Source organism: Stegostoma tigrinum, unplaced genomic scaffold (assembly GCF_030684315.1).
Source record: "Stegostoma tigrinum isolate sSteTig4 unplaced genomic scaffold, sSteTig4.hap1 scaffold_54, whole genome shotgun sequence".
Taxonomy (NCBI): domain Eukaryota; kingdom Metazoa; phylum Chordata; class Chondrichthyes; order Orectolobiformes; family Stegostomatidae; genus Stegostoma; species Stegostoma tigrinum.
In genome coordinates this window covers 781660-796940 of record NW_026728472.1, presented here as the reverse complement: position 1 = coordinate 796940, position 15281 = coordinate 781660, and the positions used below count along the sequence as shown (strand labels likewise).

Genomic DNA, 15281 nt, shown 5'->3' with positions numbered 1-15281 from the left:
TAAACAGAACCAAAACCCTCAACCACTCTTCAGATGACAAGCCCTCTCAAGTTTTCAAGTCCTATTCAACTGGATTTGTTAAACAGGCAACATTTCTGATGTATGTAACTACAATAGATCGAGATTTGTTTTTCCCTTCCAAGCTCTAACAGGTGGTTTGCAAGTGACAGGAGTTGAGTCTGGAAGAGGAGCTGGGGGAGTTGCAAGGAAGAAGGGATTTCAACTTTCACACAAGTTCTCAAAGCACAATAGTCTGGATTTTTTTGGGCGATGCGGGGAGGTGGGACATGTAATAACACTGCAAACAGAGTTAGAGAGTCAAGTTTTTCAATATATTTACCGGCAGTGCACAGTCCAATGTTTGGAAAAGAAATATTCCATTGAAGACTGTGTGTTAATGCATGGCCAATCATTCGCTGACAATTAAATTGGAGGTGGGAGGATTAGGAAAATGGCAGGGAGGGAGTTTACCACCTACACATTGCAAAGCTATGTGACATGGGCCAGTTCTCTTTTTCACCTGGGCTCTCCCTGACATCTAAGGACTGCCTCCCTCACTTTCCGCCCACTGACACAACCTCAGTGACAATCAGCATTAACAGTAGGGCTGAGAAAGGTGCTGATCTGCCATCCCTTTCACTGGACTAGCAGCTGTCAAAACTGAGCCAAACCGTCAACTGGTGAGTAACCCGGCAATGATCTCTTTGTTGGTCACCGCTAGAATCGGCCAAGGCCTCCAGGTTGCAGTTCCAGCAGAAGGCCTGCAGCATGAACCACAATCTTCCATCTAAAATTTCTTTTTACAACACTAAGAACAGAGCAAATATTAGAACAACAGCCAACTGTTTCTTTAATGTAAAAGAACAAACTACAGAAGCCGACAAGCTGAAAGAAAAGCAGACATTGCTGGAGAAACTCAACAGGTTTTGCAGCATCTACAGACAGAAAACAGAGTTCAAGTTGAGCCAAGTGACACGTCTTCAGAGATGCGAAGTTCTGAACATGGGAACCTCAACTCAAAATGCCCACTTTGTTTTCTCACCACAGATGCTGCTAAGTTTCAGGAGAAAGTCTCTAAATAATGTTCCTGAAAATGGCGGCCTCCAGAGGTTGCCCTTCACATAGTTGTATTCTGATTAAAGCATCATTTCCTCATACATTGGATCAATACTTACTTTCTGATCTCAGCAACTGTCTCTACAGGAATTGGATTTTCAAGCTCCTCACAGCTCGGAATGTTAGCATTGTTTCCGCTGCTGAAATTAGTTGTGAAGAATGTCATTTTAAACAAACACTTGTACCCAGTAATTCTTAGCTCATCGGTAGTTTCCTTTGTATTCCTTGTGCTCTGAATAAAGCAAACCTTAACCACATATTGTATTCAAATTTACTCTTTCATGACAGATTTTCGAGAGCATGGTTTCCCATCTACCTTGTAGTTTGCACCGTCAGGTGATCTGCAAATGGTCCTAAAAGTGTTATCAAGTAAATTTGAGGAAACATCCACATCCACAAGAAAATTATCTCCATACACCTGAAAGACATTGAGTCGGCATTTCGTGCCATTGAGAGCTAATTTTCTAACAACGGGTCAAGACGCAACTACAGAATATGGTGATTGGTCTCCCCAAAACCCTGAACGATAGTTTACAGGATAAGACCGTGAGACTGGAGTGTGGTTGTAAAGACAGAGAGAGGGACAGAAGGATGTAACAGATTCATATCTTCAACATTTTATATTTGTTGCAAAGTCTAAAAATATCTCAAACAAAGAGCTCCTGGCCCAAATATAGAAGGGCAACCAACTTTCCAATGAAGAACTTCAGATACTGTCTGTTCATACAGGGCTGAATGTCCCAAGTCAACTGGCCTTGGCCTGAGACATGACATTCTTGGCAAAGTGGAGGGGAGTTCAGGAGGAAAGCTGAACTCTCTTCTGCACCATTGTACTGTATTGTCAGCGGTGGGCAAAGTAGCCGGCTTAACGACGCACTGGGCATGAATTAAGTCACCAGCTGAGAGCTGCACATGTCTGTCTCTCTGGCAAATATTGGAGCTCCTCAACTCCTACAGTGGACATTGGCCTGCAGATCTCTTTTGTATAAGCTCAGCAATACCAACCGTAATGACAGCAAAGAAAAGATTGCAGCTCTGCCTCTATTTCATTCTTGGTCAACTGTTTTTATAAAATAGATCACCCTCCAGATGTACTGCGAGTAGGTTTTTCTTCAAAACCTTCACAGGAGATTTGAAAGACACCACAGGCAGACTGAGGGGAGGGGAGAAGGTAGGAACCTCAATTCTTCGACATGTTGTATCCTTAATTCAGAGCTCAGCTATCTAAATGTTTGGCGACAAATGGAGATCTGAATAGTGAATGGATGAGCAATTTTTCACTGAACACTTTTGGATCTTTTCTGTTGATACAACTTTTCTTTTTAAACAAAATCTGTGTAGATTTTTGATACAATCAAGCAACTTTGTTAATGTGACTGCTGCTGTCTCGTGTTTGCTGCATTGCTGTGGGAGGAAGGCCCTCCATAGATCTTACAGGAAGTGCCAGCAGGTTTTTTAACATTGTTGTATTTTGGATGAAACTTAATTATGTCACACATAAGATTAAATCTTACTTTGTGCTCACTGAATCGATTACTGGAATCTCTTCTGCCTCTGAGGTGTCAAAGCTTCCATATCTGCAATTGGTCAGACAGCACAAACTAAGTGATTTTAAACAAGCTTGAATCTACAATTTGCATTCAGCCACTGAAAAACATCTGAAGGTTCAGGATTTCGGCATTTGAAGCCTTGATTACCGAGTTTGTTCATACTTTGCATTGAAACTCCAATTTGGCATTTTACAGCATACCTGCCACTTCCCATACAAGGAGGGAAGAGTAAAGCATTCAATGTGGTTCTGTCTCATCTGATCGTAACTTCAAATCTACATTCCTGCCTCTCCTAATGACCTTTCACCTCCTCTCCCTCAACAAGTATCTGTTTATCTTTGCATTTACAATATTCCAGAGCTCTGCTCTGCATTTAATTGCTTTCCAAATTACTTAACATGTCTGTACACGATCATTTTGTGATTCATGCACGAGGATACCCAGATTCCACTGTATCTCAGAGCAATGCAATCTCCCTCAATAAAAACAAAACTGCTATTCTTTCTGCCAAAATGGACTTCAAATTTACCATATACAACTCTATTTGTCAGATCGTTGACGACTTGCTAAACCTATATTTCTCTGCAGTATTCCGAAGTCCTCTAAGGTTAATTTTTTAGCGCATCTTTGTCACGTCACCAAATCTGTCAGTCACAAATTCATTCCTTCAGAAGTCATGGACTGATCGTCAACACTTGGAAAACTTGGGCAGGAACAGATTTTTAAAATTATACTCATACTATACAATCCTAACCATTTTGAACTCAAGTTAATTCTCTGTCTCAAATAAAAACCTCAGTGAATGAAAACACTCAAGTAAAAAGAGATGAATTCCCTGGATCTAAGTACAGAACACCAAAATAACTGTAGCATCTAGTCAGACTGTTTCTCCCTTTCACCACGGATAAAGGAAAATTTTGAAATGTAGGGTGCGTGTAAGGTGAACGGATGCTATAAACATCCGTTGAATTATGATGATCTTTTAGCCGAATTAAAATGGTTGACTCAAACACTAATCTTAAACACAAAATCTGTCCAATTGGTAAAATGGGTTTGAAATTTGAATGGCATGGAAGCCATTTTGTTGTTGACTTTTTAAAAACTCCAAGAATCTCCCTGCAGATGGAGACTTTCACCAAAAGACAATGGACAAGTTAGAGATCAAAGCAGCCAAAGTAATAAACAGCTACATTGTGAAAGGAGGAGACAGTAAATATAACAGATGACTGTCTTAACCACAGCTACCTTAGAGTTTAATGAGAACCAAACTCCTCAAATTTCAACAAACCACAGTTTGCTGAGATTCCTTGGTTTTACGGAATTTTCGCTTTACCTTTAAAAGAATACCATCATCTAAGATGACCACCGGCCTAACACAAAAGCAAATAAGAAAGTAATAACCTGCGAAGAATCGTTGTCCACTATCTCACCTCTGAGAGATAACATGAGACACATGAGTGAGCTGTGATGTTTCAAATTCTACGGCAAGAATGGGTCACCTTTTTTTAAAAACTCAGAAGCTTATTGCTGGAATTATTCTGCTGGAACATTTATTTAGTTGGGCAAAGAAAGAGAATATTTTGGCAACAGGCAAAAAGAGAAACCCAAATTCACTTTTGAAAGGTCCAGCTGGATCGATTTCTGCAACCCATTGGGTTCATGAAAGCCAGCTCATTAGCTTACTGCTTTGAAGAAAAATCTAATCATCTCTGGTTATTTGCTGATTTTCTCAAATTTTATAACCATAGCACATTTGGGAAACTTTTCCTACCCAGGGATATCCCTCTAATGTCAGAGGTACATCAATTGAAGGTCAGCAGTGGTGAGAATCGCTTTGTACCCGAACTGAGCTTTGATAAGTTACCCCAAAACACCATTTGTGAAGTACATAAACTGTTCAATGCTCACCCAACGTGCAAAAAACTAATGTATAAAAACTGAGGTGACGAGAGAAACCATCACTGATGTCATTTGAAAAACATTTCACCCATTATTACAGAATTGCGGTATTCCTGCATATTTCAGTTGGAAGCAGACATTCATTTGACCAACATTTCAGTTTTGCAATGAAGGTTCCTCACCCTGGACTCAGCTTCCAAACTTTGATTGTTATGCCCAACACAGACTTACAGACAATTGATCAGAGATAATGGGAACTGCAGATGCTGGAGAATCGAATTAACAAAGTGTGGAGCTGGATGAACACAGCAGGCCAAGCAGCATCTTTGGAGCACAAAAGCTGGGTCTCGGCCTGACACTCAGCGTGTGTGCTCCTAAGATGCTGCTTAGCCTGCTGTGTTCATCCAGCTCCACACTTTGTTATTACAGACAATTGATAGGCTTCTTTCAATTAAAATAACATTTTTCCATTCACTACATGCAGAAACTTAAACATTCCAAACATAGTTGTAGGAAGCCCCAAACTACATAAAAAGCATTGAAGGAAGTCAACGTCACTGTTTATCTTTAATACCAAGGTCTAGACATTGTCCTAATACATTCACCACACTTTTTAATCGTTGTATTGTACTGGTTCTCGATCGCTTCATTATTGCGAAAAAATAATCAAAAATACATTGGCACCTGTCTCAGCATTATGTTTTGTGAGTATGTTTTATTCACTTCTGTCCCAAATCACTAGCCGGGTGCTTAAACATGATTTGTGCCACCATTTGGGATCAGGGATATTGGAAAGCGATGGGGGCACAAAACAGGAGGGCTGAAGGACTGCTTTGCCTTGTTGTAAACAAACAAGCTCATCAGTCCCACTGCAGTCTCTCTTTATGAAGGACTTCAAGTCTAATTACTTTTAATCAAGTTATTCAAACTTATTATGACACATGACATAGGAGATAGAATTTGAATCTGGACCTTTTGGGCAGAAGGTGTAGGATAAAACCATCTGTGTGGAGGATAAAATCCTCCAGAATACTTTAAAAAATGTGGACTTTTCTGATGAAACTGGATGAAAGTTAAAGCCCAAATTTGCAGAGCTTAACGTCCGAGGGATTGGGGTGCAGGTAAGTTCATGTCTTCAATGAACAAAAAATCGTCTCCCTTACTGAGGGTTGGATGGAGATTCTCAGTTTACTGAGAGTTTGTTTCCATATGGCTAGTTTCAGCGATTCATTGCCAGAAGGATTAATAACAAAAATTACTCGACAGAACATACTTTTCTATCATTACCATTAAACAAAGGAGATGCTCATTAGATTTATGCTCACTTGTCCAGGAGGATGTACAACACACTTTCAGCAGTGGTATATGCTTTGTATGTCGAAAAGAATGTGCGGATGTAGAAACGCTCCTTGTTCATGAGAGCGATTACAAAATTTTCGACGAGTCTTTTTGAGGTCTCAGAGTTAAGAATTTGAACGTTGGAGGTATCGACAGTGAGATGTGATGGAAGCTCATCTCCTGATGCCTACAGAGAGTACGAATTTAAAAAGTAAATGTGATGCAGGAACAACGTTTATTTGTATAGATCTCTGACATGGTAGAAACATTTCAAAATGCTTCACATTTACATAATCATTTAAAAATCACTCCAAGATTCATGAAGCTAAAACTAGGACAGGCCACCAAAAGCTTGGTCAGAAAGATTGGTTTTGAGGACAAAGAGGAGATGTTTTGGAAGAGTGTCGCAGAACTGGGTAGCTGAACACACCAATGACAGAATAAAGAAGATCAAGCATGCAGGCAAGATCAAAGTGGCCGGAATTAGAAGTGCAAAGATATGAGCATTGAAGGGCTGGAGGGGAATACCATTGATGAGGAGATACAATATGTTCAATCCAATGATAAAGCAGCTGGTCACTTCATGTATTACTTGAACCATTCAAAGAAAATACAAAGTTAAAATCAAAACATCACAGAAACATGGCCAGCTAGATTCATATAAAACAGAAATTTGAGCCTTGGAGTTATTTTGTATCGATCTCAAGAATATTAAACCATCATTTTAAGTAAATAAACATTTAATATTAAATCCCTTCAGCTGACCACCCACTATTTCTCAATTTCTACTTCAATCCAGTCATCAGATGGGCCAGAAAGTTTCCACAACAGAGTAAATGTGGAATTATGTACAGCAACTTCTGTCTACAGCTCGAGGCCACAGCAAGCTACCGGAAACAGGACAGTCTGGCTTCAATCCTGTTTGAATTCTCTGCTAACAATATCACTGACTTCACATTTCTGAACAATATTGTTTTTAGGAATCTAATTACTCTTGAAAGCAAGCTTACATAACTGGTAGGAAAACAGAGAGGTGTAAAATGTTTGCTGACTTGGCGGAAAATAGAAGGAGGGAGAAACTGAAGAAAAAGGAAACCTCTGTTTTTTTTTGTTCCACAGCTCGTGCTATGCAAGGTCTCTTCCAATGTGCTGCCTAAGGGTTATCATACTTGATACTGTGGAGTGTGCAAAAGAAATTAAGAACTCTCACAAAGAACTTCATAGTTCAAATCGCATCAAGCACCCCTATATCAAATTCAGTTTCCTTCATGTCAGCAGATGAATATACCTTTGGGATTGGGCAGGGGTCAGGGTGGAGCATGTCAGCAAAGGAGGGAATTGGAGCACTCTTTAAGGAGCCTGATTTGAAATTTGAAATCCAATGTGAACCTCTCAACTTTGCCAGAGTAGCTGGCCGGTTCAGTCAGAATGATGAATTGTCTGTAATCACAGGAAATGTATTTCCAAGACTTGTTCCAAGTAATAGAAAATTGTACAAAATGTGTTTCAATTAAATGAAGTTGTCGTTTTAAGAACTTTACCCCACACAAGTATAAAAAAGCATGACTGAAGAAAAGCATAACCTTCAAACAAAGATAACAAAGTGTGGATAATAAAATGTGAGGCTGGATGAACACAGCAGGCCAAGCAGCATCTTAGGAGCACAAGATGCTGCTTGGCCTGCTGTGTTCATCCAGCCTCACATTTTACTATCTTCGAATTCTCCAGCATCTGCAGTTCCCATTATCTCTAACAAAGTGTGGAGCTGGGTGAACACAGGAGGCCATGCAGCATCTTAGGAGCACAAAAGCTGATGTTTCGGGCCTAGACCCTCCATCAGAAAAGGGGGAGGGGGAGAGGGTTCTGAAATAAATGGGGAGAGAGGGGGAGGCAGATCGAAGATGGATAGAGGAGAAGTTCGGTGGGGAGGAGACAGACAAGTTTCGAGGCAGGAATGGAGCCAGTAAAGGTGAGTGTAGGTGGGGAGGTGGGGGGGATAGGTCAGGCTGGGGAGGTCGGATAGGTCAAGGGGGCGGGATGAGGTTAGACAGAAGGAAATGGGTGTGTGGCTTGGGGTGGGAGGAGGGGATAGGTGAGAGGAAGAACAGATTAGGGAAGCGGGGACGAGTTGGGCTGGTATTGGGATGCGGTAGGGGAAGGGGAGATTTTGAAGCTCAAATTGTTTATGTGTCACCATATTTTGATCCAGTAAGACAAATAACATTAAAAATAAATTGATGTTTTATGACCATGCTGACAATCTCAGCAAGAGAAATTACGTAATGTCCATGTTTAAATATTACAAGAGCAAAACTATTGAATGGTTGCAATACGTTACTAAAATAAAGGCTACCAGCTGTCAATACATTGCTTTCACCATTTTTAATGGTGAAATCTCTGTTCCTTCCTCTCTCACTCTACTTCTCATTCCTTCCATCTGTTCTGCTGTTGTGGTACCAGGCTATCAGCTCCCCTACTCAAATTTACTTCATAATCATTCTTCCCGCTCCTTTCCTTCCCATTCATCGCACGGTGTAACAGAAGAAAGGGCAGGATATCTATGGAAGGATGTGCCCTTCAGTGTTCTAAGTTTTCACAATGCCAGCAAAAAGGAAAAAAAAATAATCGAGCACAGTAAATCACAGTCCCTCAACGCACAGTTTTTGCGGCGATAATTCAAAACTGGTGCATTTTCACAGCATATTGAACATATGCAATTAGTAAGCAATCAACAGGCATGGAGGAAATCTCTCAAGCAGATATTAACATGTCAATAAAAGCAGGATGGAAGAGTTGAAGTTAATTATGCAGTGGAGAAAATCAACTGAAGTGTGCACATTCAGGTTTCAAATATTAAGTAGAGTTCCACATGAACATTGTTTTATTTACCTCTCGTAGTCAAAATGCCACAACACACTAGCTTGCCTGACAGATGACATGTTCTCTTCTTGTTTCAAATTCAGGAACTGGTTTGCAAATCTGGTTCAAGTTTGGACTTTGTTAACTGAAGGTTGCCAGGCACAGCATGTGGCAGAGCAGTGGAATGTGGCCAGTGATTGAAACACCATCTCATGTCCACACTTAACTCCTATTAACACACTCCAGTTTGTGGCTATAAGTTAGTTCTAGTCATGATGATTGTCAAAAATTTACGAAAAACATGACAGTTACGTTCACCACCCCCACTACACTACATCAAGGGACACAATTCCTCTTCATGATTATGTCGTTGTTCTATGTTCATCATGAATGTAAATTGGGTGACTATTCTATCTCAGTCTTAAATTGAAAAGAAGAATTTGCACGTCGCTTACTTAATTAATACCAATTAGAAAAGTTGAACAGATCTCTATCCTAGTACACAGCATACTTTTGTTACTCCATTTGTCTTACAGTTTGCTTGCTGAATATCTCAGAACTTAAACGATATTTTCTGAATTCATAGGAATAAGGTTTCTTGAGCTTGCTCCATTGTATCACATCATGATGTGTTTCTCTCTTAACTCCATTTATCCACCATTTATCCATTTACCGTGAATACACTGGCATAACATAAATGGCAGTCTTGAAGTTCTGAATGAACCCAACAGACTCCAACTTCAGAAGCTCCAACGGACAACATTTTTGGAAAAACGTCTGTCGCCAGATTTCACACCCAACGGACATAGCTTGGATTTGAAAAGTGCAGCAATAGATATTTCCTGACATAAACAGTCAGTGATTATCACAAGAAAAACCCGCTTGTCTGTTTCAAAGTGACCCACCTTTCGAAAAAAAAAGTCACCATTATCACACCACATCATAGGGCTGTGCTCACATGAGTGAGAGAGAGAGACAGCTGGTGGTTGTTTAACCAGCATGTCAGGCACAGGGAGAAGTTGAGAAGGACAATCCCTCATGGTCAACACAAATGTTGTTTACTCTTTCAATATCATCTTGCTCTTCCTTAGAACAATTGAAACTTTAAAAGGCCAAGTGAGCAGACGAGAGCATCAGCCTTCAAATATTTCAGCTCCCTCAGAATGAAATGGGACAAACCTGTGACCAAATATATAAAACATCTTGCACATCGTGGAAGAACGTGCGAGTGAGTGAGTGTTGGATGGTATATAGGAATATGAAGAATAAGTAATCAGGGGATTGGAATTTGTCATGTGTAAAAAACCAAGGATAGTACAAACCATTTTTATTCAGAGTAGTATGACGGAAATCTGACTGCTTCGGCAAGCTGACTGACCGGAAATAACAGTCAAATCTATAAGATAAATGAAACCATCATGACAGACAAAACAAAATTAAACATGTAAAGAGAAAGACTGCCATAAAAATTAAATACTGGACCAAAAAAGATAAAATGCTGACTTCAGTGTAGTTACATCTGTCCATGATCTGTTTGCTCTTCTGATATCACATTGCTCTTGCTTAGAAAACACAACTCTAAAATCCTAACTAAGCCAACACGGACGTCAGGTTTCAGACTTTTTAGGCCACTCAAAATAAAAATCAACAAAGCTTTCACATCAATATATAAATAAAAATCACTCTACACACCCTGGAAGCACTGTCTTAGAATCTAAAGGGAGTAACCCACAGTCGAGGCAAGGTAGGCTGCCTTCACGCAGGATAGGTTCACCAAGAGCAGTCTCTGGCATTAATACAGGGTAATGGGCACTGCCAGATGGACACCCGAGGCAGTCAGCTTCTCAGAGTCCACACCTCTGCAGTCCAGTGAGTGGGACTCAGTCAGCCCAGTGGGAGACTGAACCCAGTGTGGGGAGTGGGGAGAAAACAGCTGGGAAACTGTAGAGACATCAGTTAGATGTCGGGTCACCTATTGCTCAGTCTGTCAAGGTCGCTCAAGGGGGCTGCCACATCAGTCCTCATTGTGCTCAGTGATATTACACTGAGAAATGTCTGACTCCAGGGTCAGGCTGCTGTCATTGATGCAAGGCTGACAACTATTACTTTTCAGAGGTGTCAATGGACCGCTGCTGTTTTAATCTCGTCGGATATGGGAGGCACGGTGGCTTAGTGATTAGCACTGCAGCTTCACAGTGCCAGGAACCCGGGCTCGATTCCAGGCTCAGGCTGACTGTGTGGAGTTTGCATATTCTCCCCGTGTCTGCATGGGTTTCCCCTGGGTGCTCCCACAGTCCAAAGATGTGTAGGCTAGGTGGATCGGCCATGCTAATTTGCCCGTAGTGTTGAAGGGTGTGTGGGTGAAAGGAAGATGGGTCTGGGTGGGATGCTTCAAGGGGCGGTTTGGACTTGTTGGGCTGAAGGGCCTGTTTCCACACCGTAGGGAATCTAATCTAATTTAATATGTCAGAGATGAGTATGAGCAAATGGAACAAAGGAGCAGGAATACTTCCAAGATAACAAAGTGTGGGGCTGGATGAACACAGCAGGCCAAGCTGCTGCAGTTCCCTGCTGTGTTCATCCAGCTCCACACTTTGTTATCTTGGATTCTCCAGCATCTGCAGTCCCCATTGACTCGAAAGGCAAATTTCCATGTGAAGTCTGGAATAAGTGAGTCAATGCCTGACTGAACACAGGGAGACAAGGAACTGGATTGAAGCTTGTGCTTTGTGAAAAATTAATGATAACTCATACCTTTCAGAATCAAAGTGGGTTGGAGTCTGAGGAATGAGAAAGGTGAAGTATCGTCAAACCTAAAAGACAAATGAAAACACCATAAAAGTAAAAGCCAAATTCAACATGAAAAGAGAAAGAGTACGATCACACTTAAATACTAGACCAAAAAATATCAACTGCTGACTTCAGCCTCATTATATATGTCAAATATTCATTTGCCTCTTCACTGTCGACTTGGTCTTCCTTCAACATTTTAACATTTTAACTTGTCAACTGAGCAGCCAGGACATCACCCTTCAGATACTTCAGTTCAAAATGAAACTCAACGAAGCTTTGCTCTAATTCAACTCCTTGAACATTTGGAATGATTTCCCAAAGGGCCTTTTTCATCCAAATACTATTTTTTGGCTGCTGTAATGTAGGAAAGGCACTGGTTAATGTGCAGAAAGCACGTTTTCATGAATAACAATTGGTAATGACTAGTTTCTCCATTGAAACAACATTCACTGAGGGATAAATAGTAGATGATTTATACGGGAGAATTCCATTCTTGTTTTTTTTGCGAATTGTTGTGATAATGGGATCTTGTGGTCATCCGAGATGAACATTTTCCCTGCTAATATCACCTTCAGCAAAGACCAGAAGAAACATTTTGCTCCATCAAAGAGCGGACACAAAAATGTGGCCAATATAATTTTGGTTTTGGCAAGTACTGGAACCATTGCGACCCACAACATACACACATTAATTCAATCGGGTTACCCCAAATTCACATCATTTTTCCAGTTTTCCCGTCTTTGAAATTCGTACTAAAATCCAATTTCTTTACAAATAGTGTCCAGTATATATTGAATTCAAATTACCTCAAAACTCTTCTCACAACCAAGAGTGATACCACGAAGGTATTGCTCCTTTCCCTCCGCTTCAATTCGTGTTAGTTCTAATTACACTGATGAGGGAGAGAAAAGAAATAAGCGATTCGCACTTGAAACTGCAGAGCTACAAGTCTGCAATGTTCACCTCACGTTGTCTCAACATGAAGTGAAGACACACAGCAGTTATTGTTTATTCTTGTTTGTGTTTATGACATCACAGGCAAACCATTGTGACGTCACTGGGCTTATTCTTTTTTGAAAGAAAACCTTCCTGAGAAAGAACACAAAACCTGTTCGAGCAGTTACCTGCTGTTTTCCACTTCATCTCCGTGTACGCGGTTGTCATGTGGGGAGGGCTTGTTTGTAAACGTGGGCATCATGTCATGGATGCAGTTTCCCATCTTCACCATCTTCCCTGAACAGCCTTCCTGGTATATTGCCCATGGAGGTGAAGGCACCAGGAGGCCTGCCCACATGTGACCAATACATCTATTAATTTATTTGGTGGCCAGACTGGCTGGTCAGCTGTCAAGAGGATGGATGGTCTCATCTGTCCTGAAAGTCCCTTAAAAACATCCCTGAAGTTAATTTAACCTTTATATTCACCTTCGAATCCTTTGCACTCCTCTCATCACAGTCACAACAACACTTCCTGTTATGTCCTGCATGTTCACCAACTCTCTATTCATGCTCATACATTACCTTCAGTTCCAGAGCCCTTCTCTTATCTATTAGCCACCAGTGTGACACCCTACAAAATGCCTCTTGGGAATCCAGGTGTTATGCAGCTGTTGGTTTCCTCTTTGCGACCTCACTTGTTTGACTATCAAAAAGGAATGAAATTGTCAAACATGCCTGGCCCCAGGGTGACCTTGAACTTACCTGCAACTGCCCTGTCTCCATCATGGAATGTCTTCTTCTGGATTGACCACGTTGATTTAATCAGATGATACGATTTTTGTTTTAAGTGCATTGCTGAAACATACTTAATGAAGAGACATTATTAAGCACTTTCCCAACTGATTGAAATCATGTTAACTGGCTTTATTCCTTATTTTTGCTCCTCCTTCTTTCTTACATAGCAGTGTTACAACTGCTAATTTCTACTGAACTCAGATTTTTCCAGAATCCAGGATGTTTTGGTAAATCAGAAACCAAAATATCTACAATGTCTGAAGCTGGGCTCCAGGCATATTCAGTTTCTTGGAAGGACTGACAAGAAGGAGGAGGTAGGTTAGCATTACTGGCTACGGAATAAAATTAATATGGTAATGACAATGGATATTAGTTCTGGTGAAATGGAGTCTGGGTACAGTTTAGAAACATCAAGGGACAGAAATTGACAGTGGTCGATGTATATACACCCCAGTTAACTCGTGTGGTAATTTTAGCAGAAGGCACTAAAAAGGAAATTGAAGACACCAGCAGAAAGGGAGAGCTCTAATTATGATAAAAGGTCACTGACTTCAAGAGTCCAGTGACTTCAGTCTGCATAAAGATTGGGCAAAGCAAATCAGTTATCATTGCATACAGGAGGAATTCCTGACGTACTTTTTAAATTCATTCACGGGATGAGGGCATCACTGGCTAGGGTAACATTTATTACACATTCCTAAATGTCCAGAGAGCAGTTAAGAGTCAACCACATTGCTGTGGGTCAGGAGTTACATGTAAGCAAGAATGCCAATTTACTTCCCTTAAAGGACAACAGATTCATGCTCATCATTAGACGCTTAATTCCAGGTTTGTATTGAATTCAAATTCCGCCGTCTGCTGCAACTGGATTCAAACACAAGTCCCCAAAGTACTATCTGGGTCTCTGGATTAACTGTCCAGTGATAACAACCTCAGGCCATTGTCTCCCCAATGAAGTGTGTGCTGTGCGGGTTTCTGGGTCAACACTTTGAGGAATCAACAAGCAAAACTGAAGTTTGAGGTGTGAAGACTGTGCTCATGCCCCCTCGGGGAAGTGAACCTCATTTTCACCCACAGAAGGAAACTAACAAGGACACCTTCCACCGAGAGTGCCAGAGGCTTTCGGAGAGAGCAACCCCCAGAAAGCAGAACTTCACTCACTTGGCTCTATTGTCCCACTCCAGACTCCAAAACTAGAACCTATTTACAGCAACAAATGGAAGTATTTGATGGATGCCCTGGGTTTGTGCTCCTCCCCCATTGCTCACCTACAGTTTTCCTGCTTCACCTTGTACTTCCAGCCAAACATCACTGATGCCAGCTGCTTCCTGCCATTCCAAATGCTCCTCCTCAAGTGGAAGGACAAACAGCAATGTGGAAATTCACACATATTTCTGGTCTGTGGAGGAAATGATACTGTTATAATTTCAGATAATTTTTAAAGGGCTCTTTTTGCCCTTTGAAGCAGGGGGTGTACAAACACTATCACAGGCTCGAACTCACAACCACTTGTTTCTGAGAACAGTGCTCTGACCACTGAGCTGTGCAGCCAGGCACAAGACATGGAAAGAGGGTCTCATGTATTGGAAATAACAAAAGAATAGATAACTGGAGACTATTATATATCAAGACGTAACAAAACCGCAACAGAGCAGAGGGGCATCATGTGCAGAAGGTTGGGAGAATGCAAGGCCGAATCAGACAGTGTCCTGAGTGCCATAAACTGATCTTTCCTGCTGGTCCAGAGATTACGATTCAGTGCCTTCACTGTCGTAGCCTGTTCATGGTTATCATTTAAAGTAATAAATCTGAAATATTGACTGATCTTGAGAAGCAGAATTATGTCATTGATCAGTCAAAATCAATTCACTCCATGTTACAGTTCCACAGCAGCAATGCCAGCTGAAACTGCCTGAAGTGCAATCAGTTTAAAACAAGAATAGAGGGGAGGTCAGGAAAAGTGAAGGGCAATGGTAGTTTGTGAGAGGTGACT

The 15281-nt window shown here is 41.1% G+C and overlaps 1 protein-coding gene across 1 annotated transcript in view; it reads right to left on the bottom strand.

Moving 5' to 3' along the window:
- Window positions 1–1031: 1031 nt before the first annotated feature.
- The window catches only part of LOC132208823 (ral guanine nucleotide dissociation stimulator-like 1), a 20302-nt gene continuing 6052 nt past the window's right edge, over window positions 1032–15281 (bottom strand). The window contains exons 2-6 of the mRNA XM_059644145.1: window positions 11517–11575; window positions 10085–10158; window positions 5891–6090; window positions 2631–2693; window positions 1032–1256 (exon numbers count right to left, since the gene is read on the bottom strand). Of these exons, the coding sequence (XP_059500128.1) occupies window positions 1172–1256; window positions 2631–2693; window positions 5891–6090; window positions 10085–10087 (351 nt within the window). The 5' untranslated portion in view covers window positions 10088–10158; window positions 11517–11575 and the 3' untranslated portion in view covers window positions 1032–1171. The remainder of the gene's footprint in view (window positions 1257–2630; window positions 2694–5890; window positions 6091–10084; window positions 10159–11516; window positions 11576–15281) is intronic.